A 22,347-nucleotide genomic window follows, 5' to 3' on the forward strand; every position below is an offset into this window, starting at 1 on the left:
GCGCCGGGTGCGCGCCGCTGCCCTCGTCCCCGCAGGAGGCCCCCGGAGCCCGCCCGGCTCCCGCGGGGTCGGCGAGGGGGCGAGCACCGCCATTTGCCCTTCTGCCAGCGGTGGGCAAGCTCTCCTCCACCTGCAGCGTGCCCACCTTGTCACCCCGGCGCTCCTCACCGTGGCCTCCAGCCCGGCCCCCAGGGCAGCAGGCACCACGTGCTCCCCCTCTGCTTCTCCACCCTTCCGAAACCTGGGGTGGAGCGGAGCAAGCCCACACCATGAGAGCCCACCGCAGCTCTGGGCCATGGGCTCTGGCGCATGCCATCAGCTTTCCCATCTCTGTTTCTTAATCCTCACCCAAGAGCCTCCAAAATGCCACCTGCTTTTGGTCCCACCTGGAAGACTTGCCATGGGATCTCAGCATCCCTGTGAGCACCCTTGGACTGATCACAGAGGATGCTGAAGCCTTGACTTGGCCTGGAGTAGGCCTGCTGCCCTGCATGGTGATGCCCACTCAGACCTGCATCAGGAGCCCCCACCGCCAGCACCTCCAATGGGCCTGGGAGCCCCAGGAGCTACGCAAGAGCTGGGGGGAAAGACTCCCCAAGCAGGGCGTGCTGCTGTGTAACCACAGACCAGCCTGCTCTCGTAGGGAAACCACCACTTCCTGCCACCAAAAGCCGTTCGGGTTGTGGCTGGGGACCGAGCAGCCTCAGAGGAAGCGGCATCCTACTCAACCAGCTCAAGAAAGCGAGCTTGACTTCCACCTACCCTGCTTGCAGGCTCAGGGCTGGTAACCAAGCAGCTGGCAAGAAGGTAAGAAGAAGGATGTCTCTGTCCCACACATGCTGGCACAAGCCGTCTTTGCTCTCCCACCAACGCTTGAGCCACCCAGTCCAGCCCCACACAAGGGAATTGCTTTTCCTTCCTCAGGAGGGACATGAGCTGAGTGCTGCTGATCTGGAGATCACCACTTGTATCTTAGGAAGGCTTTCACAGAATCACAGAATGGTTGAGGTTGGAAGAGACCTCTGGAGATCATCTAGTCCAACCCCCACCTCCCTGCTCAAGCAGGGCCACCTACAGCATGTTGCCCAGGACTATGTCCAGATGGCTTTTGGACATCTCCAAGGATGGAGACTCCACAACCTCTCTGGGCAACTTGCTCCAGTGCTCTGTCACCCTCACAGTAAAAAACGTTTTTCCCTAGATTCAGACAGAACTATCTGTGTTTCTGTTTGTGCCTGTTGCCTCTTGTCCTGTTGCTGGGCACCACTGAGAACAGTCTGGCCCCATCCTCTTTACACCTTCCCTTCAGATACTCATACACATTGATAAGACCCCTCCTCGGTCTTCCCTTCTCCAGGCTGAACAGTCACAGCTCTCTCAGCCTTTCCTCATATGAGAGAGGCTCCAGTCCCTGCGCTGGACTCACTCCAGTCACTCCATGTCTCTCTTGTATTGGGGAGCCCAGAACTGGGCACAGCACTCCCGCGGTGCCCTCACCAGGGCTGCGCAGAGGCCAAGGATCACCTCCCTCTGCCTGCTGGCCATGCTCTTCCTAATGCAGCCCAGCACACCATTGGCCTCCTTTGCCACAAGAGCACACTGCTGCCTCGTGGGGAACTTGTTGTCCACCAGGACTGCCAGGTCCTTCTCTGCAGGGCTGCCCTCCAGCACGTCAGCCCCCAACCTGTACTGGTGCATGGGGTTATTTCTCCCCAGGTGCAGGACTCTGCACTTCTCATTGTTGAACTTCATGAGGTTCCTCTCTGCCCATCTCTCCAGGCTGTTCAGGTCCCTCTGAAGTGCATCAGCCACTGCTCTGTTCTGGATCATCAGCAACCTTGCTGAGGGTGCACTCTTTCCCTTTATCTAGGTCACTGATGAATAAGTTGAACAAGACTGGACCCAGTTTTGACCCCTGAGCAGGTTCCTGCATGCAGTGAAGGGGCCAATTTTTGCACAGGGGGAAACCGAGGCTGGAATGGACCCTATCCGACAGAAGACCACCTTACCTGCATAGGAACATGGCCACAGATCTGTGTAGCAGCAACAGAAGCAGCCTGGGCAGCAAGGCAGGGGCTGTGCCCAGCGGAACCCGAGGCAATAATCTGGGCAAACACCAGAGCTCTCCTCTGCTTAGCCACAGCTTTGCGACCTGGAGCATCTCAAGGAGGGAGAGGACAACACAGCACTCTCCCCAGCCTAGCCTGATTCCCCCCCCATCCCCAAAGCCAGGGATCTGCAGCCACAGTGGTTTATTTGCCAGGTTTATTTGCTGTTGGCACTGCCAGCTTCCGCCAGGAAAGTGCAAAAGTATTCATGGATGTGAAACTCAGTGAGCGATGCACAACGCAACACACAGCGGTGCTGCTGCTGGTGGGACCTGCCCCTCTCAGCACGCAGCAGCTCTGCAAACAGCACCCATAACTGCTGGACGAAGGCCGCCGGCACCTTTGTCGTGGCTGAGGCATGGTCAGCAACAGCCAACAGTCCAAAGAGAACCACCCTGGCAGGAAACCTGTGGCATCCACAACACCTCACTTGTGGCCAGCCCTTTCCCCCTTCAAGTTCTGCTGTCCCTGGAGCAACGTTTCAGTGGCTCTGTCTCAGACAGGCAGTCAATCTCTCAGGTGCAGGCATTTGCCTTCTCGATGCCATCAGCCCATGGCTGCCAGCCACAAGCCCCACTTGTATGCCTGGCATGGTTCTGCAACCCCAGCTCAGAGCTAGAAAAAGCTCTGGCCAGGCCAGCACATTGCCCCAGCCCACGCCATTATCACCCCAGGTTTCCCCCTGGCTGGACTTGCACAGGGCAGAGCGCGACCCCATCCTGCCATCTCCCGGTCTGCCATTCTGTGGGTGAACAGTGGGTCAGGATGTGCAATCGTCTCCTTCAGGTCAGAACTGCCATCTATATCAGGTCCAGTCATGGGATGGTTTGTGGTCAAGGAGGGGCCTCACTCCACCCGACGGATGAACCAGATCTCATTGCGGCGCTGAGGGATGCTGGGATTCTCATAAGTAGCCACGATGTAGGTCTCCCGGAGCACAGTGTCTGTGGAGCCCAGGAGCTCCCAGAAGAGACTGATCTCTCGCAGGATCGTCTCTTCAGTGGTCATCCCATAGAAAACCCTGCAGCAAAGGAAGCAACATCAGCAACACCGCTACCAGCACATCCCCTTTCCCACAGCCAGGGCTCCCAGCCCTCTGCCCTGGGTGCAGGCCAGCCACTGGTGAGTAAACCAGAGGAGCCACAGAGCAAGTTCATACACTTCTGCAGAGCTGCCGAAACACCACTGGTGCCGGGGTCACCTGGTTATCACCCGGAGCGGTGCCCTCTCAGTGATGTGGATTTCAGGGTCCGTGGGGATAGGGGGGTCTTGCTGGAACACTGCCGGGAGGTAAAAGGCAGTTAGGACCTCGTGTGCCAGCTTGGTCCCCTCCTTGGTCAGGTGGATTTCGTTGAGCACTGGGACCGTCATGCCCAGATAGCAACCTGGAGGGAGGCAGTGGGCACAGTGAGACAGCTCAGTTGGTGGTGGCACCCTTCCTCCCCGCTCCAGATGGACCGTGGCGGGGCCCTGCTCTGTGTGGCCTGCCGCCCCCCCTCTTCCCCCACCAGCCTGCACACACCTATAGAGTTCTCCTTGCAGATGTAGCGCATGAGCTTCATGAAGCTCATGGAGATGCTCTGCTCATACATGGGCTCCCCCTTGGTGACACAGGCCCACTTCCCAGCTGGGTACTGCCGCTCCTCGTAGGCTGCTTCCTCGCCCTGAAATAGGCCACAGTGAAAGCCAAGTCAGGGTTAAGCATGCTGGCAATGCTGCAGCACTCAGGTGGCAAAGCCAACACTGGCAGGCAGGGGTGGGGTGGGGAGGGACAGGACCCTGCCGAAGCAGGACTCCTTGCTAGCCAGTGACTGGCAGCAGAGGCCATGCAGGGCAAGTGGAGGTGATGTCAGGCACAGCCCAGACAAGGGCACTTCAACATCACTGGGTGAAAGGCTGCAAAAGAACCAGCACAGATGGGGCACAGGGAGGCTTGGACAAGGAATGTAACACATCCTCAGCAGGGAGCCCAGGACTTTCTGCTCCTTTCCAGGTGCTGTCCTGTCTACATGCAAGGATGTTCCTAATTCCAGGCACACAAATGCCTCCAGGAATTTTGACTGGATTCACAGGCACAGTGCCCTTTCCCTGGAGCACTGTGTGCGTGGAGGATAACAAGCAAAAAGCCTCACGCCCAAGAGAAGGGAAGGTCCAGCTACAGCACAAGAGTTCTAGCACCCAGAAGGGCTGTGAAGGCTGGAATGCATGTCCTCTCAGATCCTTCTGCCACAGCAAGAAGTGACATGAGGAAGAAGAGTCAGGGAGCAAAGCACAGAGCTTTGCGGGATGGGTCAGAATCCCTATTTCCAGGGCAGATTTTTCTGGACAAACCCAACAAAGAAAGTGTGGGGGATGACATACAGATGGATCTGCTCCTAGTTCAGCTCATCACACAGTCATAACCACAGGTACTGTGAAGGGGTGCAAAGATGTGGCCAGCTCCTACCCTCCTGGCCTCAGCTCGTTCTTCTGTCAGATTAGTGATCACGCAACTCAGCCTTGTTCTCCAAGAGCTCACAGCTCCTGTCTGAACTTCAGGGCTCCACAGCTCTGCTGGCGTGCGTTAAGTGAGCCAGGAACTCACGACCAGCCTCAGCACTGAGCACAGCCTTCCTACACCCTGACCCAAATCAGGTGTCTGCTCAGAAAGCCAAACCAAAGGCAAATGGAAGGTATTTGGGCTGCTCCAGTTTATCAGTGGGGTGCCAGGAAGGACAGTGCCACAAGACAGTGCAGGCCAGCTAGCATTCAGCCTCTAAATGGGCCATATCTGCTACTGCCCTGCCAAGCAGAGCAGAGCAATAGCATTTGCCAGGCAAGTAAACTGCCAGTCCCTCCAGATGATTTTCAGTTCTCATCTGCCACATCCGAGAATAAACCTATCAACCTAGTAAAGCCTGGTGTCTGGTCCTCTTACAGCCTGACCCTTATATTAGCCACCACCACTCTAGAACACCAGACCGGGCAAAAAAAACGAGTGAAGGTACTTCACATAGACCCAGGAGCAACAGTCCTTTCTAACATGGGACCCTCAGCACTGGGCTCAGCAAGGCTCTGTAGGTAGCATAATAATTCAGCAGCCTCCAAGAGGATGAGGGCTTGTGGCATGGACACAAGGCTCAGGAGGAGCAGCCAAACCCTACCCACCTGCCTGAGCCTGGGGACCATGTCCAGAAGGGTCCTAGCTTGTGAGCCCCCTCAGCACTAATGCTGGGGGGTGGCTCCCAGCTCCTCACCCAGCCCTGGAATCAAGCTTCATGAATCCTCCTCTGACACAGAGAGTGTGCCAATGGCAGCAGAAGACCTGCAGACCCCCCAGATTTTGGGGACCCCAACCCTCCCTGGGATTGGCACATGTAGAGAAGAGCCCAGGCAAGGTAAGTCCCTGGGACCCAGAAGAACAGGAAGGGTGGTAGATCCTCAGTTCAGTTCTGTAGAGCCCACACACTCAGACGTGTTTCACAGGCAGGAGCGCTGGACTTCAGCCCAGGAGAAGCTGGTTGAGTGCTCCTCACCCAGAACAACTGACAGATGTCTTCTTGGTAGCAAGCCCAGCCAAGCCTGCAGAGACAGAGGAACCAGTCTGACAAGCGCTTCCTCGCTGTTTATCTGAAAGCTCAGAAACACCTCGCGTGAGAGATGAGAGGAGGTGTGCAACTTGGCTGGCTAGGAGACCTTCAGGCAGAAGCCAGCAGGTTTGGATCGGCAGTCAGGACAAACAGTAACGAATGCTCCGGTCTGCTATCCAGGGCCACGTGGGTGCCCTGCGGAGCACCCTTCCCTTGAGGCAGCCGAGCTCTCCAGCTCCACGCGAGCCACATAGCCAGCGCAAACACCAGCCTGGCGAGGCTCTGAGCAACACAGCGAGGAGCTGTGCGAGGCAGGGCGCGGGCTCTAAAATGAAAATTGCCTTTTGTCACCCGCTTAGATTTGCTCGCCCCAGCAAAGGGCAGGACGGGAAAGGAGGCAGCTGGGAGTCAGAAGAGCGTGGAAGGCAGCGAGGCCAAGTCTCTTTTAAAACAAAATCTGGGCACTTGCGTGGGCAGCAGCGAGGGAGGAGGCTGCCACACCAAGCCCGAGGTGCAGTCCCCGCCAGGAAGGGCCCCCCCGCAGCAGCTGCCCCGGGAGCGCGAGCAGGCAGCAGCGGGCCTCACCTCGTCCTGCCGTGCCAGGGCGGCGTAGGGCACCGGCTCGCGCAGCCGGCCGCGCCGGGTCATCTGGGCGATGGGGCCCGCCATGTCTGCAAGGCAAGGCGCAGGGGGAGGTGAGGCTGGAGAGGGCCCCGCCGCCCCCTCGGCCGCCCCTGCCCGCCGCTCACCTCGGGGCAGGCTCACCCGGTGCGCGCTGGCCACGGCCTCCCAGTGGGCGAACAGCTGGGCCCGCGCCCCCTCCCCCTCCCCCTCCTCATCGCCTTCCTCCTCCGCCGCCGCCTCCTCGTCCTCCTCTTCGCCCAGGCCGCCCAGCTCCTCCAGCGTGATGCTCGCCATGGCCCGCCGTGCCGTCACCGCTGACGTCACGGCGGCCGCCCCGGCCCCGCGCGCTCCCGCGCCGCCGCGAGCCCGCCCCCGCCGGTCGCGCGCGTTCTGCCCCGGAGGCGCGCGCGCGCGCCCCAGCCCAGCCCACACGTGGCCCTTTCCCGCGCTCCGCGCTGCCCTCCCTTCCCGCTGCCGCCCAGCCGCCCCCGGCCAGACCGCTCCACGACATACACCCCCCATACATAGACTCTGCCATACATACAGCCCCCCCATACACACACCCTGCCCTACATACACCCCCACATATACTTGCAGCCATACATACACCCCCATACGTACACCTCCATACATTCATCCCCCCATACATTCCGCCAGGCGTGCCTGGCCAGGCAGCACCACCTTATCCATGCCCCTGGTCCCCACTGCGATGGAGCCTCTCACCACCGTCGCTTCTAGGACAGGTTTTATTTAATAAAATAAAGTACAGCGATCCAACAGGGGTGAATCACAGGCAGGCACAGCCCCAGGGCTCCCCAGCACCCTGCTCTCCCAGTCAGAGCAGGCACACGCAGCCTGGCAGCGCTGGGTGCTGCCGGCAGCACCCCTGCTGGAGTGGTGCTCCAGGCCAGGGGAGGGTGCTGCCCTCCCTGGTGCGTACAGGGCTGTCTTGCTCACACCTGGCTCGCGTTCGCACTGGGTGCAGGGCACACTGCCACCAAAGCTGCTGGCCTCAGGTGCACGGGAGAGGAGCATGCACGGGGCCCGGGCTTCCCAAACTAGCTAGGGCCTCCCATCCCCAGCGGACCCCCCCGGGAGCCCAGGGCGGGCCAGCAGGGAGCAGCGTGAGGGCCGGTGACGGGCAGAACGGAGTGTTCAAGGCAGGGAGGGTACTGGGGGCTGCCCCATGCTGCGTGAAGCCAGGGTGTGCCTGTGGGCGGGCAGCCAGGGGTGGCAGGCGCCCGCAGGCAGCTCAGTTGGATGCCAGCAGGGAACTGTGGGAGGACAGGTCCATGCTGCTGGCACTCAGGCCTCTGCTCTCTGCGCGGAGGCCTTGGGTACCCTGAAAAACACACTGTCCGTGAGTCAGAGCACCCACACCACACACCCACGCCCCGAGGCTGCTGGGAGCCAGCTTGCTCCTGTGCCAGTCCAGCAACCCCCCCACATCTCTCACTGTGCAAGCCAGGACTCCCCTGGGGTGATTTCAGCCCCTTTTGGTGCCAGTGCTACCCTCCCTGCTCCCATTCCCTGGCTGGCAGGTTTGCCAGGTGGGGGTGTTACTCAGAGGCAATGCTCCGATCTGGAAAAAGGGGCTGTTCCCACATGGCCTGCCATGTCCGGTGCGGCCCTTTCCACAGCCCCCTGTTCCTGCACCTGACCGCGCTCACCTCGAACGAAGCATCACTAGACTTGTGCAGGTAGTTTAATGACGCGGCTCGTTTCATGCTACAAGAAAGCACAGGAGAGCGTGTGTGAGCTTGCACTCAGACAGGCCCCAGCCCCCTGGGTGGCGGGACTGCTGGCCCTACCCAGTGCACCCGACCGAGGCCGTACCTGGTGTTCCTGGGCTCCAGGGGGCCATTGCCCTGCAGTTTCTTGACCAACATCTCGCTGCTCCTCCGTATCACATCCCGGATCTTTCCCAGGGAGCTGCTGCGCTGGAGGGTGCCACTGCCATCCTGGACACGGAGACACAAGCCGGGGGTGGCGGCTGAGCGGCAGTGAGCAGGCTCCAGTGTGCCATGGATGGGTGGCCAGGACTGGGTCTGGCTCCAAAAACCCCCTTGCCTGCTTGCGCTGGGGATATATGCCTGGCCCAGAGCAGGCTTACTGCTTGCTAGCTGGCTATTGTTTGCCCTGGTCTTCTGGGACACACATGGACCACAGAGCCCTGGACCCCCGCCATGGCCTCGCTCAGCCAGACCTGTGGGCTCCTGCCTGTCCAGTGTGAGCCCCATGCCCCTGCTCAGAGCTGGTGCAACCCCGTCTCCTGGGCCAGCTCAGGCAGCAGTCACTGGGAGCTCCTGGTGGCCAGGGAAGCACCCAGCCCTACTGGGCCCTCCAGCCTGGGGGGCAGCGTTGGTCAGGCCAGGCCATGCTGTCTTTTCCTGTCGAGGACCCTGCCCATTTACTGCTGGCTGGAGACCGGCCTCCCCCTTCCCCGCTGCACCTGTGCCGTTCCCCCTCTCCCACTCAGCATTTGCCCTGGTGTACATCTCGCCTGGGGCACCCTGGGCTCACTCGTGCCAGATGAAACCACCCTGCATGCACACACACACTCGTCCCATCCCTAAATCCCCTAAGACGAACAGCTTTGAGTCCACTGAGTGATTCACACAGCTCAATCTGGGACGTATTTGGCTGGGCCAATGCTCTGCATGGCCCAAGCCAGCACCTCTCGTGTCAGCCCCCCAGCTTCAGCTGCACCCATCCCTGCTAACTGCTCATGGGTGGCTCTTTGCAGGGCTTTCTTCACCACTGCCTGCATTATCCAAGGGGCAAAACCAGGCCCAAAGCTGGTTCCCCAGTCTGCTTCTTCCCATGTGCCCCCCAAAGTCCCTGCTATACAGAAACACACACTCAGCCCACGACAGGCTCTAGTACATCTCCTGCCTTTAGCTCCGCATGCCCGTACGGCGCAGACCGCCGACACGACGTTGGCTCGTGCTGCTGGGCCTCTGTGGCAACAAAGTCTCCCCCACAGCCAGACTCATTACACAAGGTTGTGGGGTCACTGCTGAAGTGGGGTTGCTTTTGCTTTGATGGCTTGGCAACAACAGCAGTCCTCCCTGGTCCAAGCCCCTCGCTGTCTTCCCTGGCACGCTGAGGCTGAAGAAACAAAGCCAAGGTGACCACGAAAGCCCTTCGCTCCTTTTGAGCGTGTATTCAGGCCCCTTCATACTGCTCTGAACACACACAAGGCCCCGTAGCCCTGGCCGGCAGCAGCAAGTGCTCTAGGACTGTCAGCAAAGCTCTGCAGACAAGCAGGGTCTGCTTAGGCAGTCTGCCCTTGTACTGAACCCAAAGTTTCCAGGACCTGTTGCGCCCCTGGGGAATCTTTTCCAACATCTTCCTGCACTAGCTGTCCAAAAGTGATCCAGCCCTGCACCTTTCTCCACTAGCTGAACATTTCTTTTCCTATCAGCAGTCCTTCCACCAGAAACTGATCCCATCCCTTCCTGCACAAGCCAAGCGCACTGCACATCATGATGAAGGGTTTTGAAAGTGGGAACTGTGTACCGTTGCTGCAAGGCATGCCACTACCAGGAATGTGGAGAGCACTGTAAATATCAGCAAAGCAAACAATTCAACTCCTCTAGCAGGCACCCTGGGCTCAGCAGCCAGCAGGGAAGGTTTCGGAAGAGCCGGCCCTTGGTACCTGGCACAAGTGAGGATGTGGGAGAGCAAAAGAGCCCTCCCCACCCACTAGGCAAGAAACACATGGCTGCCCTCCTTGCAAGGTACTGTTGTACTGTCTGCTGTTCCTCCTTCCAGGACACGCATAAGCTGGGGGAGGAGAAAGGCACAGTGCTGGGGTAGGAGAGCAGGACCATAGGACAGGGGCAGCAGGATCTGGCCAGGGAGGATGCTCTGGGGTCAGGGCTGGAGGATGGGGCCACATTTCCCCAGCTGCAATGATGCAGGCTGACTGCAGACCAACACCAGAACCAGGCACTGCTGCATACTGGGTTAAAAATAGCCTCCCCTCTCCCCCCACTCCCTTTTCTCCACAGTTATTTTTAACCCAGAACATTTATGGGTCTCGGTTTACCGCAGAGCCCCCACCCCATCGCACCCAGCAGGCTGAGAGCATTCAAAGAGCACAAGGCAGCCCCAGCACTGAGCCACTCTCTGCCACGTGCTCCCACCCTGTCCATCTCATGGAGGCAGCAGGCTTGGGCAGGATACAGCAGCACATGGCACTTCGCACCCAAGGACACAACAGAGCATTCTCTGGCTCACAGAAACAGCTCTTGGGGAAGGCCTGAGCTCAGCCACCCTGGGGCTGCCCTGCCACGTGGCCACTGAGCCGGGCAAGGGAACATACGCAAGCCCTGGAGAAGTTTGGAGGCCAAGGAGAGGCAGAGTGGAGTTGGGTTCCTTGCCTCCACTGCTTGGCCTGCATGAGGTGCCCCTGCACCTCCCATGGGGCAGCACATCCCCCTGTGCGTGCACAGGCACAGGCGCTGCATACCCCCATGCCAGCTCCCAGCAACAGGTCTGCCCACCCCTCCACCCCTGGGCTGACCGGCACTGGCCTGCAGAGCATGGAAATAAGCACAGGGCAGCGGTTTGGGTCTGTCTGCCTTTAATAGGAGGTACGGTTGTTACAGCACCGGGTCCAAGTCAGGGCAAAGCACAGGGGCAGACAGTGCCAAGGCCTGCAGTCGCCCCACACTGAGGATTCGCCCTGCTCTGGGGCACGGGGCAGCACTGGGAGAGAAGGGGCAGCCCAAGAGCACTTGGGTCCTGAGCTCCAGCCCCCATGACCCTGAGGACAGACCTCCTTCCAGCAAGCACAAGCTCCCAGGGGAGCAGTACGCACGTGCCCTAGGGCCTCCATGCCACTGTGGGAGAGCCAGGTCCAGACAGACGAAAGCACATTTAGCATCACAGTCTGCCAGATGACTAGCATGGGAGAAATAAAGAAATGATCTAGCTAAATAAATATGGGGGGGGTACGCTGGCCTCCAGGCTCTATCCTGCAAGCTGCAGCTTCCCCAGCCTCCTTCCCAGGCAGAAGAGCTGGGGAAGGCCACGTCCTACAGGAGATGGGATGAGGGTGGGCACTCCAGGGTGCAAATCTCAGGGCAGTGGTGGCCTGACCCTATGAAACATCCCCTTCCCGGCAGCGACCGACAGTCCTGGACCCTGTGCAGGCCTGGAGTCCTGGCAGAGGCATGGAGCCATCCCTGCACAAGCCCGAGGTCAGCACTGCATCCTTGGCTAGGGCAAGGTTAGGGTTTTCCCACCCACTTGGCTGGGGTCACAGCCCAGACAGGGACTCACAGCCCCAGAGCCCAAGCCTAGCCTGGCAAGGGCAAGCCAGCTGCTCTCCTCCATCAGCAGTGTGACCCCTTCTCCCCAGGAAAGCTTTCTCCTCCTGCAGACACGTCCCTCCAGCCGCTTCATCTGCCCCCACATGCTCAAAGCAGCCCAAGCCCCAGCTCTTTCTCCTCACACCTTTCTTAGCACCTACTTTTTTCCAGACCACTCCACTCTAAGCCAACCCTTTTCCCATCTCAGCCACCTCTAACTGGCCCCCTACAGAAGGGCTCTGCTTTCCTCTTACTCTTCCTCCTTCTGCCTTTAATAAGCAGCAAACAGCTCTACCCTCGCCTCTCCCAGAAGCAATGCCTGGGGACTCCAGAGCAAGGGGGAGCCAATTCACCCTTTAATGCCAGCAGCCAAGGGACTGAGTTACTATATCAAGTCAAGAAGCCACAACCAAATGTGCTTGTCCTAGCAGGTCCCTGTTCCACGCATGGCTTTTGGCTGTCACCACCTCCCATCCTGTCCTGGCTGCACAGTAGCTGTAGACTACCCTCCATCCCCATGCTCCTGCAGAGAGGTCTACATGTTGCCCCTGGGTTGCAGAGCTCAGCCAGGAGGAGGATGGCAGGACAGGGACACCTACCACCCTGTGCTGCAGGGAGAGCCTGGCACACTGGTGGCCAGCGCAGGTTTGCTGCGGGGCACTAACATCAGCTAAGCCTACAGGGAAGGAAGCAACTGTGCACACAACAGCCCTGCCAAGGCGAAGCCTCTGTGTCCCAAAACAGTCCCCCATCTTCATGCCTCCATCCTGGCCTCTGCAGAGATGGAGGGAACAAGCTAGGATGGTTGAGGATGTCTAATGACGGTGGAGTCGGCACGCCTGGAGTGAAGACAATCCCCCGCAGGCTTGGTCCCCAGGTCCCTGGGGATGTGCAAGGGCAGGCTGGGGAGGGGGTGGTGGCACACAAGGGGACGGCGGTCCCTCGCCCTGGCCAGGGGGAGCAGCCAGCTCCACGCAGCTTCTTCCTGCTCTTGCTGGCTACGGGACTGGAGCTGGGCCCACGTGGCCAGGCACTCCTCTGCAGGTGCTGCGGTGCCCTCGCGCGCTGGGAGGGTTGGGGGACTGGCGTGGAGATCTTGCCGAGGAAGGAGGGATGGTGTGGAGGAAAAGTCGGAAGGTACAACACAAACATCCAGGTGATTGCGGTGGAGGGGAAAGAGGGAGTCTCGGGAGGCATTTAAGCCTAGTGCACAGAGAGGAGAAAGACACAATTTACAAGGCCATGAGGATGCAGGTAACCCAGGCAGCAGGCAGGGCAGTGCCCAGGCTGCCCATAGTGACAGCAGGCCACTTTGGACAAGGAAGGAGACTTGTGAGGCTGAAACACTAGGGCTCACACCTCAGCCAGCACATTCTAGCAGGCTGGTGGGAACAGCTAGCTTGGGGAGGAACAGCCATGGTGCCATGGTGTAAGTGCTCCCTGCTCTTGGGCCGCAGGCACCCACAGGGTGCCTGCAGAGACTTCAGCACTGCCAAGCTGGTGCCACCCCTCCCCTCATAGCCCAGCCCCTGGGTCTCTCAGCCCAATCACCTGGGCAGCAAGAGGCTGCTCCAGGCCCCAAGGCGCTCCCAGAGCTGCCCAGGGCAGCAGGGCACGAAGGTCGCTGGCATCCTCAGGGTTGCTGCGGCCCTGCCTGCAGCAGTCAACAGTTGAGGGTTGGCAGTAGCGACTGGCCTGAGGCAGTACATTTGAGGTCTCCAGACCAGCATGGGGAACAACTGGCTGTGACAGACAGGAGCAGAGGGACCTGTCTCGGCCTCCTTTCTGGGGGAGCTGCAGCCCAGCGCAGGGCTGCTGGCTAGGGAGAGGGAGCTGGCTACTTTGGCAGCAGGTTGGGAAAGGCATCTAGGAACACGTGGCAGCACCCATATCCCCAGAGTGCTGAGCTAGCTCCCAAACCCTACAACGGGCTGCCTCAAGGCAGGCCTGGCAGGCCCCTGGGGAAGGATCACACTGGCAGGGACAGCCCAAAAGCACAGTTCCCCTCAGCTGGGCTGTGGGAGGGGAGGGCATTGCCTGCTCGTCTCAGCATGATCAGCTCAGAGACCACCAGGAAGGTCTCTCAGACCACCACCAGCGCAGAGCAATCTGCCACCACCACAGCCAGGAGGAACTGCAGAGAGATACTGCCAGGACAGGGACTAAGTGATCCTAACCTGAAACCACAGCCCTCCCTCCACACTTGTCCAGCCCATGACAGGGAGCACAAGGCCCAGGGTTGGTGCCTTGCCAGGGCGAGGACCCTCTTTGGGCCTGATCCCAAGGGCTGGGACAGGGTACAGCCCTGCATCTGGAGGACCCTCTGAGCCCCTTTGCAGCTGTGCTCCCCAAGGTCCCCTCTAGCCACCTCCTGGGTACAATCCACAATCAAGAGAGCCAGCGGCTTCAGGCTTCGGATCTGAGGGGCTGTCATGGCAACAGAGAAGAGGAAGGAGGAAGGGAGGGAGCTCATGCAGGGTGAGGATGGAGGCGAGCCATGTAGGGGAAGAGTTAGTGACAGCAGACATGAGGAGGGAGTGGAGAACTTGTGTGCTCAGTGCATTGCCTGTGTCGAGCCACAACCACCCCTAGGTGCTAGCTATGCTATGATCCCAGCTAGAGCCTGCCAGAAGCACAGGCAGTGTTAACAGCTCTCACGGCCCTTGAGCCAAGCACCCACCAGCGCAATGCTCACATGCTGCTTCTTCTCCATCCTTCTCCTTACAGAGGTTGAAAATCACTTGTCTCAGACCCAGACCACTACCCTCCTCCAAACTCAGAGCTAGTGACCAAAGTGCTTTTCAGTTTCAGAGCAAGCCTAGGCAGCCTCAAATCACCCTGCCTGATTCTCAACTAACACCAGCCTCTTTTGCCACCACTGGTCAGCCTGGCCTGGCTTCCCACAAAGGACCTGCCTTTTATCACCTCTGCTTGGCCAGAGACCACAGATGGCACAAGACCAGGAGAGGGGGACAGCAAAGACATTAGCTACAGACTATTCCCTGTACCCTGCAGTCACTCAGTTGCACAGACACACCAGGCACACACACACGCAACCCTCCCCAGACTCAGAACTGCCTGTGGCATGGTGCAGGACAGTCAGCCAAGCTGCTCACAGCAGCTGTGTGGGCCTGAGATGGGGCTGATGCTCTCAGCCAGGGGCCTAAAGAGGGGAGCAGCAGGGAGAGGTGTTAATAAGGGTGTCAGGGCTAAGATTAAGGGCAGGCCAGGACCAGCTCGTGCTGTGTATCGCCAGGGCCTGACAGCCCCTTGGAAGGAGGAGCCATCAGTTGGGAATACCTGGCTTGTAAACCAGAAGCCGGGCCCAGACACGCACCTCCATGGGCCTGCTGGTTCATGCCAAGAGAGAGGAGAGGGAAGTGTGCAGGGAACAAATGGAGGCAGACAAGGATGCCACGACAGGCCACGTGGGGAGAGCCCTGAGCCAGGCTGTCCCCTGCCTCTGGCAGCCGGCCGAGGCCATTCTTGATGGTGTCTTGTACTTACCCCGCTCCATTCCACGCCCATACTCACTTCCTCGCTACCGTCTGTGGCATTCTCGCACTTGACGCTGCCCCCCAGGCTCCGCCGCCTCTCTGTGCCATTGCCCTCCTTCAAGATCTCCACCACCTTGGTCTGGTTGATCGGGTCAATGCCCTGCAAGCAGAAAGGGACAAGGAAGGGCTAGAGGCTTTGCCCTTCTGCACTCCTTCCCTCCAGTGCTCCGCTATGCCATCACCCTGCCTGGTCCAGTCCCATCTCTTGACCATTATCCCATCACAGCCAAAACCCTCCTATGCAGAAAGGACAGAGCCAAGTGCACTTCAGCTCTCAGCAGTCCCTGTTCAAATTCCAACTCAGGAAGTCCCCTCCAAGCCACCAGCCACCCTGGGGGATAAGGACACATGGCCTCAAAGCTGACAGCTTGGTTTCTTTGTGCGTCAGTGTGTGAAGGTTTCTGCTCAGTCCCTGTGCTGGGCGCTAACAGCTCCTGCTTTGTTATTTGAAGACTGAGAGGAGGTTAGAGTAGGAGGTGCCCCTGGAAATCTCTAGGGAGTCCCCTAGACTAGAAGCTACCAGGAAGAAAGTCTCAGCTACTGGCAAAGCCCAGAACCCTGTCCTGGTACAGCTACACACTTCTGCACCCTGAGAGCCACATATGCTTCCCCCACTCTTACATGCACACACACACCCTAACACACATCCCTCGCACGCATGTGTGCACTTGCACACCCCCATGTGCATACAAGCACCTGCATGCCCCTGCACAAATGCAACCCCAACCATCAAGGTGTTCCAGCATTGCGCGAATGTAACCTAAGGGCATTAGAGGCTGTAAGGCACAGGAGAGCCCACCACCACACGCCGAGCCAAATGCCATGCTGCAACCTGCCACCCCTGAGTGCCACAGTACCCCCCGCCACTGGGGAAGGTCCCTCCAGCGTTACCTGCCGCCGAGAGCGAACTGCGCACTCCTCCAGGGTCTCAGCTGCCTCTAGCTTGCCCTGGCGCCGGTACAGCGCGCCCAGATTCCTCAGGGTAGTGTTCACGGTTGGGCTGCAGAGACAGATGGAGGGTGAGGGGGAGCTCAGCAGCCACCTCCTGCCAGAGCCTGCAGCTGCCTGTGAACCCCTCTTACCTGCTAACTTTGCAGGCCTTGTACCAGCCGCCGTACTCGGCGTAGGGAGCACTATCTCTGTGTTTGCTCTGTAGGGTGAGAAGAGAGTCATTAACCCCACACCCGCTGCAATTCTCCAGCCTGGGCTCTCCTGCTGGGTCCCAGGAGCAGCGCCCAGGCCATGCTGGGCCATCCCCAGCACCAGTGCTGCTTTTGGAAACGGAAACACAATGTGCAAACACTGTCATGAAGCACAGGGGATTCCCAGAGGGGAAGCTGAAACCACTTTCCCTGCAACAGATTTGGGCTGCAAGCAGAGGTGACATCTGCATCCCAGCGATAAGCATGCTCCCATCTCCTTGCCCCTTCCACAGTGTCAGAAGCGGCAGGGCCAAGGCAACCCATCCACACAACTCTCCAAGGGCTGCGGTGTTGTTCCCACTCCTCACCAGCACACAACAGGAGACAGAAAACCCCAGAGGCAGGCCGGTCAGCCAGCAAAAGCACTAAAACCCGCAGCTGTGGCTAGCAAAGGGATCAGCCAGCCACAGCTCCACCTTCTGCCTGTGGGGTCAAGTCTGCCCCCAGCAGGCTCTGCCCCGCTAGCTGTCCCCTTGCCACCCTCAGCCTTTGCACGCCAGAGCCAGCCAGCTGCACCCCCTGCCCCCGGCCAGGAGCAAAGAGGCTGCCAGACAGGCAGTGACGCCCAAGGAGAAAGCTGGGGCTGGGATGACCCAGTGTGCAGGGTGCTGGCTCCTGGCCAGCACTGCCTGGGTCAGCATGAGCCATGGTGCCTGCAGGCAGGAGTCACTGCTGCTGTAGGAGTGGGGCTGCCTGCCCAGGCACCATGCACCCTGGGGCACCCATGCCCCTGACTCTGCACCCACAGGACATGCAGGCTGGGTAGGCAGCGCCCAGCTCAGCTCCAAGCGCAGCAGAGCTGCTCTCACCAAGGACCAAGGCTCCAGTGGATGCTGGGGGCCACTGCTCTGCAGCAGGGGTTTCCTTCCAGCAAGGGCTCTAGCCCCAAAGGAACAGTTCTCACAGGCCCTTTCTCCTGCTCAGCCCCACAGCACTCCTAGGAGCTTTAAGCCATGTGCTGGAGCTTCCCTGAGCCATACAGTACACTTTGGTTTCCTTGCCCCAAAGCCTGCACAGCCTGTGCACCCCTAGGGGACAAGAGAGCCCAAGATTCAAAACACCTCAACACTTTATGCATAGGTATCCATGAGTTGGTGGCTGAACCCAAGGGGAAAGGTGTTAAATGCCTAGCCCCAAACCTGGGACTGCCAGCTGTGCCCAAGGCCCTGCCACAGGCAGGAAAGCTGGCCTGCCCCTGCTGCCCATTGAGAATGGAGTGGAAGGGGAGGGGGAGGGAGGGAAAAAAAAGTGAAGCTCTGCAAGGAGGGGTTTGATATTTTTTAATAGGAGATATGGAAATGCAGCACAAGGTGGAGAGCAGAAGCAGCAGGCCCTGGGCCAGCAGTACAAGCAGGTCTGCAGTCACTGCTGCGAGGACTCCGCCAATCACGCCATTCGGGCACAGCTGCCCTGGAGGCAGCAGTCCTAGAGGCAGAAGCCCCAGGGCTACGAGGAGAGGCTCAGCCCTTGCCCCAGGCTGCAAAATGAATCTCATTCTTGTGAGCTCCCCTTGCCAAGAAACACTTGCCTCCTCCTAAAACTGGTGCCCAAACCAGGCCCAATGGATCACATTCCTGGGTCCTCTCCCCTTCTACCCCAAGTATCCCCTGAAGGGCAGCCTGTTCTCTTATCCCTGCAGCAAAGCCAGCTAGATGGAGAACAGCTCCACACTGCAAATGTCTACATTTGACACATCCCACTTCTCCAAAGATATCATAAGAAGCACCTCAACCCTAGAGAGGGCAAGAAAAGCCCAGTACCAACTCAGCCTTTGATTTCTCCTGTGTGGGATGGTGCCATAGCAAAAGCAGTACAATTTTTTTGCAGCAGAGTAGGGCACAGTGCCGGGCAGAGCTGAGCCTGCCACAGCCCTGTGCTTGGGACCCCACAGAGTGGTTTGATGGAAGGATGCAGTACACTGGCAGGAGGCAGCTGCCAGGACCCTGCTCTTAGAACTCACAGGATGGGAATGATAAAGGGCTAAGCCAGGCCTGCAAGCCTGCTGGCTGAGCCCATGAAGGGATGGGGCCTGCTCTGAGGGCAAAGGGAAAGGAGAGAGCCAGCGTCTACTCCCACAGCAGCTAAACATAGCCCAGAGACCTTCATCCTGCTTCTTCACTCTCCTGGCAAAAAGCACACAAAGGTCTTGGGGAAAGCAGAAGCAGGACACAGCTGCATTTATCAGTTGTGGCACATAGCAGTGCTGGGGCAACAGCAGCAATAGCTTCTCCGTCTCTCAGCCAAGTTCAAGGCAAATGCAATGCATGTCTGCCCTTGTTCAGGGACCAGCTAGAACATGGTGCAGCTACGGCCTGCCCTGACCAGAACAGGGTTTCAGGAAGTTTGTTTCTGTTTCTCAAGCAAGGTGACAGCAGCAGTGTCTTCTTAGTCTCCCTTTTTCCCAGGCAGCCTTAGAGCTGCTTTGGGAGCAGTGCTCCGAGCACTAGCAGCTCTTTGAGACAGAGTGCCAAGGCCCTGTGGCACTGCCATCTGCCATCTTCCGTCTGCACGCCCTACAGGGATCACTAAAGCAAAGAGAGAGAGAGAGAGAGAGAGCGCACGCGCATGCAGCATGGCTGAAGGGCTGAAAAAGCCCCTGCTTCAGGAACAGCATCAAGCCCTGATGGGCCTCCAACTCCTGCTGCCCTGAGGAGCAGTCATGCCTTTTCCCCACACCTGTAGGCTCACAGGGACCCTTCCTGGCCATTGTCCATGGCAGCTCACCATGGCAGCTCTTCAGACTGCAGAAAGGAGGGCCTGTTTGTGATGGGAGAGAGGAGCAAAACCCCAGGACTTCCTTCCCCTCCCAGGGCTCTCACCGCTGTCAACAGGTTGCAGCACCAGCTCAGACTCACCTTGCTCATCTCCTCTCTCTCTTCTGCATGCATCCATATCGGCTTGTGCTCATCTGCGCAGGGAAGAACACAGGATAGCTCCACTCACCACCTCATCCTGCCAGTCTGCTGCTTCCTCTGGGGCTCTGCCTCCTGCACAGCCCACTGCTCCATCCCCAAAGCCAGTGGCTCTTGCCCCCAAAGCCAGTGGCTCACCAGAGGGAGGTGACAGAGCTTCCAGCCACTGGCCAGAGTACCAAGTAGGGCAAGTGACACTGCAAGGGAAGTAAGGAACATGTCCTCCCATGGGGGAATACCTGTGCCAGGAGTACAACAGAGACCTCAGTCCATGCCGGGAATAGCTGTGCCACTTGCCACTACCTCTTTTAGCCACAACAGTGCCCAACCTAGCAAAGACTGAGAGCCAGAGCTCTCTAAGACCTCTTCTCAGAGAAAAGGTGGGGCACAAGACAGGAATGATGGTATCTCAAGGGCTGCCCCAAGCAGGAATCTCACAAGGCACCCCATCCTTCTGCCAGTGGGTTATCAGAACCAGCCAAGACAGGGCTGAGAGCCAGGAGACCAAACTGCACATCCCTCCCCAGCTCCAACAGCTGCTGTACAAACCATCCACGGAGCCAAACTCCTTCACGTGAGCACGAGTGAGAATCTCCTTATACAGGACCTCCGCGTCCTTATATTTGCCTTGCTTCAGGTAACAGGAGGCCTACAACCAAAAAAAACACAGCTCCAGCTCTGCTGCCAGATTAACCAGCCCTCCAGCCACACAGATTAACTTCCCTTCCCTGCCTTCTCCCCGCTTCTTCCAAGCGCCAGGCAATGCTTGCCTCGCACACCACTCTCCATTGCCACACTGCCTCTTCTCATGATCTCACCAGGTTGTTCTTGGTCTTGGCCACATTGGGGTCATCAGGACCCAGGCGGCTCTCATAGATCTCCAGTGCTCGGCAGTAATAGTACTCCACCTCCTCATACTTGCCCTGGTTCTGGCACAGCAGGGCTAGGTTGTTCAGCTGCTTGGCAACATCAGGATGATCTTTGCCTAGGACCTAGGGAAGTCAGAAAAGAGGAGCCACAAAAAGACAACACTCAAACACTGCAGTAGGCTCCTGGTGACAGCCAGGCAGCTCTGGCCCTAGCCAGGTTGCTCTATCATGCTGATTCCCTGTCCAGCACGCTAGAAATGACAGCAAGGGAGTAAGCAGGCACTGCAGTCCCTCTAGGATGTGCCTATGCCAGACAGGAGCCAAGGACAATAGAAGCTAAGAGGAGAAATCAGGCCTTCCATCTCCTGCCAGGCCCTCTAACACTGGAAACACTGGAGAGACGGGAAAGTTGGTGGCAGAATCAACACCAGGACAGGCTAGATGGAGGCAACAGCCACTTTTCAAGCAAAAGGGATCATCCTTCTTTCTAAGCAATACTTGGTCCTGGATCTCCCAGGTGCAGTGTGGTACCGGGAGAAAACCCTCAAAGAGCTGGAAGGAAGGAGAGCATGGGGGACCGGTACCTTCTCACGGATCTCCAGGGCTCGCTTACATAGTGGCTCTGCTTCTTTGTACTTTCCTCTCTTGCCATAGAGAACAGCCAGATTGTTCAAGGTTGCTGCCACCTGCAGAGACATAAGCTTCTCTGTGAAACCAAGTAGGGTCCACCAGGATCAAACAAGGGGACTGGGTGGCAACACCAGTAACTGTCCCATTTCCTTTATCCCTGCAGTACAGCTGCTTCTGGAGAGAGAGGGCTCCAGAGACAGAAGGCTACCCTGCCTAGATCGGAGGATCCAGGAGAAGTCAATTACCCCTGTCAGGCCATACTGAAGGAGGCAAAAGAGGCAAAGTAGTGTCCCACACTGTGTGAGTAGCACCCTTCACACCACAGGGCACACTGCTCTCCTTGGCAGTCCAGCACGAAGGGCCTGGTCACGGACATCCCTAAAGGGAAGCAGGGCACTGTTCCAGCCCTGTTGGCACCCACTGTATAAGGGAAGCAACCAAAAGAAAAAGGAGACACTCACCGCTGGGTGGTCTTTGCCCAGGGTCTTCTCACGGATGGAGAGAGCATCATTCAGGAGGTGTGCTGCCTCTTTGTATTTATTCTGATCCCTGAAGTACAAAGTCTATCAGTTCTTAGGTGTTTGGACACCACAGCCTATGGCAAGCAGCATCTGGAGCAAGTCCTGCTTTCACACAGATCCAGCCCCCACAGCCCTTCTACTTCTCCTTTCATCCCTACCTTAGCCAGTCCCTATTTATACTGGGGAGTTTGGCAGTCCAAATCCTTCATCTATGTCAAAACCTTTTCAAGAGGCAAACCACTGGAAGCTAGAGGAGCTCCCTTGTCACCACAAGTCCTGCCCTGGCAAAGGGGAGAGGCAGAAAGCTCTGCTGGCCCAGTCCTGCCCTCCCCACCATGCTCACCTGTACACCAGTGCCAGGATGTTGAGCATGGTGGCCACATCAGGGTGATCATGGCCCGATGTCTTCTCCAGGTCCTCCAGTGCCTGCTTGCAGAGTGGCACAGCCACCTCGTAGCGTCCCTGTGAGGCGTACTGGATGACAAGGTTGTGGAGGGTACGCAAGCGTGCAGGGATCTCATAGCCTCCCTGCTGGGCAGCTGCCACTGCACTGCTGTGCTGGTGGGGCACTGTGGGCACAGATGAGTAAATGAGGGTACATTGGGCACAACAGGCTCGAACAGAGGTAGTCAGCAACTATGCATGAGCACAGACACTTACATCCAGGACCCTGCTCCTCCTCCTCATTTGGAAACAGATCATCCAGAGAGTCCTTGGTGGAGTCACCCTCCTTCTCCTCCTAAAAGAATGGGGATCATGATGCTGTTGGCCCAGGCTGCTACCATATCTGAGGACCAAATCTGCTGCCAACCTCTCCTCCGCACTGCAGCCCACCAAGGCCCTCAGCTTCCCTGTGGTCTCTGTCACCTTCCCCCTCCCAACCAGTGAAGCCAATGCAATATCCCCCAACACACCCTGGCACCCTTCCCCATGTTCTGCCTGAGACCCTGCCCCATGCAGTCTCCCTTTGGTTGCAAGCATTGCTGGTGCATGGAAGCTGGCAAGGGACGAGGCTATCAAACCTAGGCAATCCC

General features: G+C 58.4%; 3 protein-coding genes across 10 annotated transcripts in view; all 3 read right to left on the bottom strand.

Annotated features, from left to right (window-relative positions):
• The window catches only part of PTK7 (protein tyrosine kinase 7 (inactive)), a 35,440-nt gene extending 33,742 nt beyond the window's left edge, over positions 1-1,698 (bottom strand). The window contains exons 1-3 of the mRNA XM_026083436.1: positions 1,572-1,698; positions 349-550; positions 146-241 (exon numbers count right to left, since the gene is read on the bottom strand). Of these exons, the coding sequence (XP_025939221.1) occupies positions 146-241; positions 349-550; positions 1,572-1,698 (425 nt within the window). The remainder of the gene's footprint in view (positions 1-145; positions 242-348; positions 551-1,571) is intronic.
• A 559-nt stretch (positions 1,699-2,257) lies between these two features.
• LOC112974403 (heme-binding protein 1-like) lies at positions 2,258-6,228 on the bottom strand. Its single transcript, XM_026083319.1, has 3 exons — positions 3,631-6,228; positions 3,310-3,493; positions 2,258-3,129 (listed from the first exon to the last, which is right to left on the bottom strand). The coding sequence occupies exons 1-3, from the start codon at positions 3,698-3,700 to the stop codon at positions 2,955-2,957; spliced, it is 429 nt and encodes a 142-aa protein (XP_025939104.1). The 5' UTR covers positions 3,701-6,228; the 3' UTR covers positions 2,258-2,954.
• The window catches only part of KLC4 (kinesin light chain 4), a 28,703-nt gene continuing 10,052 nt past the window's right edge, over positions 3,697-22,347 (bottom strand). For 2 of the 8 annotated variants that reach the window (XM_026083308.1, XM_026083262.1), the window contains exons 4-16: positions 21,974-22,052; positions 21,657-21,882; positions 21,254-21,341; positions 20,747-20,848; positions 20,112-20,285; positions 19,843-19,942; positions 19,237-19,289; positions 16,262-16,329; positions 16,071-16,179; positions 15,130-15,279; positions 8,138-8,262; positions 7,972-8,029; positions 7,030-7,643 (exon numbers count right to left, since the gene is read on the bottom strand). In XM_026083308.1, coding sequence (XP_025939093.1) covers positions 7,554-7,643; positions 7,972-8,029; positions 8,138-8,262; positions 15,130-15,279; positions 16,071-16,179; positions 16,262-16,329; positions 19,237-19,289; positions 19,843-19,942; positions 20,112-20,285; positions 20,747-20,848; positions 21,254-21,341; positions 21,657-21,882; positions 21,974-22,052 — 1,422 coding nt within the window. In that variant the 3' untranslated portion in view covers positions 7,030-7,553. The other 6 variants (XM_026083299.1, XM_026083254.1, XR_003256259.1 and 3 more) reach the window with 5 other exon arrangements.

This window comes from Apteryx rowi, unplaced genomic scaffold, assembly GCF_003343035.1.
Source record: "Apteryx rowi isolate R43461 unplaced genomic scaffold, aptRow1 scaffold_1179, whole genome shotgun sequence".
Taxonomy (NCBI): domain Eukaryota; kingdom Metazoa; phylum Chordata; class Aves; order Apterygiformes; family Apterygidae; genus Apteryx; species Apteryx rowi.

Bases quoted from the DNA above. Each gene is read 5' to 3' on its own strand.
- LOC112974403 (XM_026083319.1), bottom strand. From the start codon at position 3,700: ATGTATGAGCAGAGCATCTCCATGAGCTTCATGAAGCTCATGCGCTAC. The intron at 3,494-3,630 runs GTGTGTGCAGGC...GCCTCCCTCCAG, and splicing joins CTGCAAGGAGAACTCTATAG to GTTGCTATCTGGGCATGACG. The intron at 3,130-3,309 runs GTGACCCCGGCA...CCTTTGCTGCAG, and splicing joins CCGCTCCGGGTGATAACCAG to GGTTTTCTATGGGATGACCA.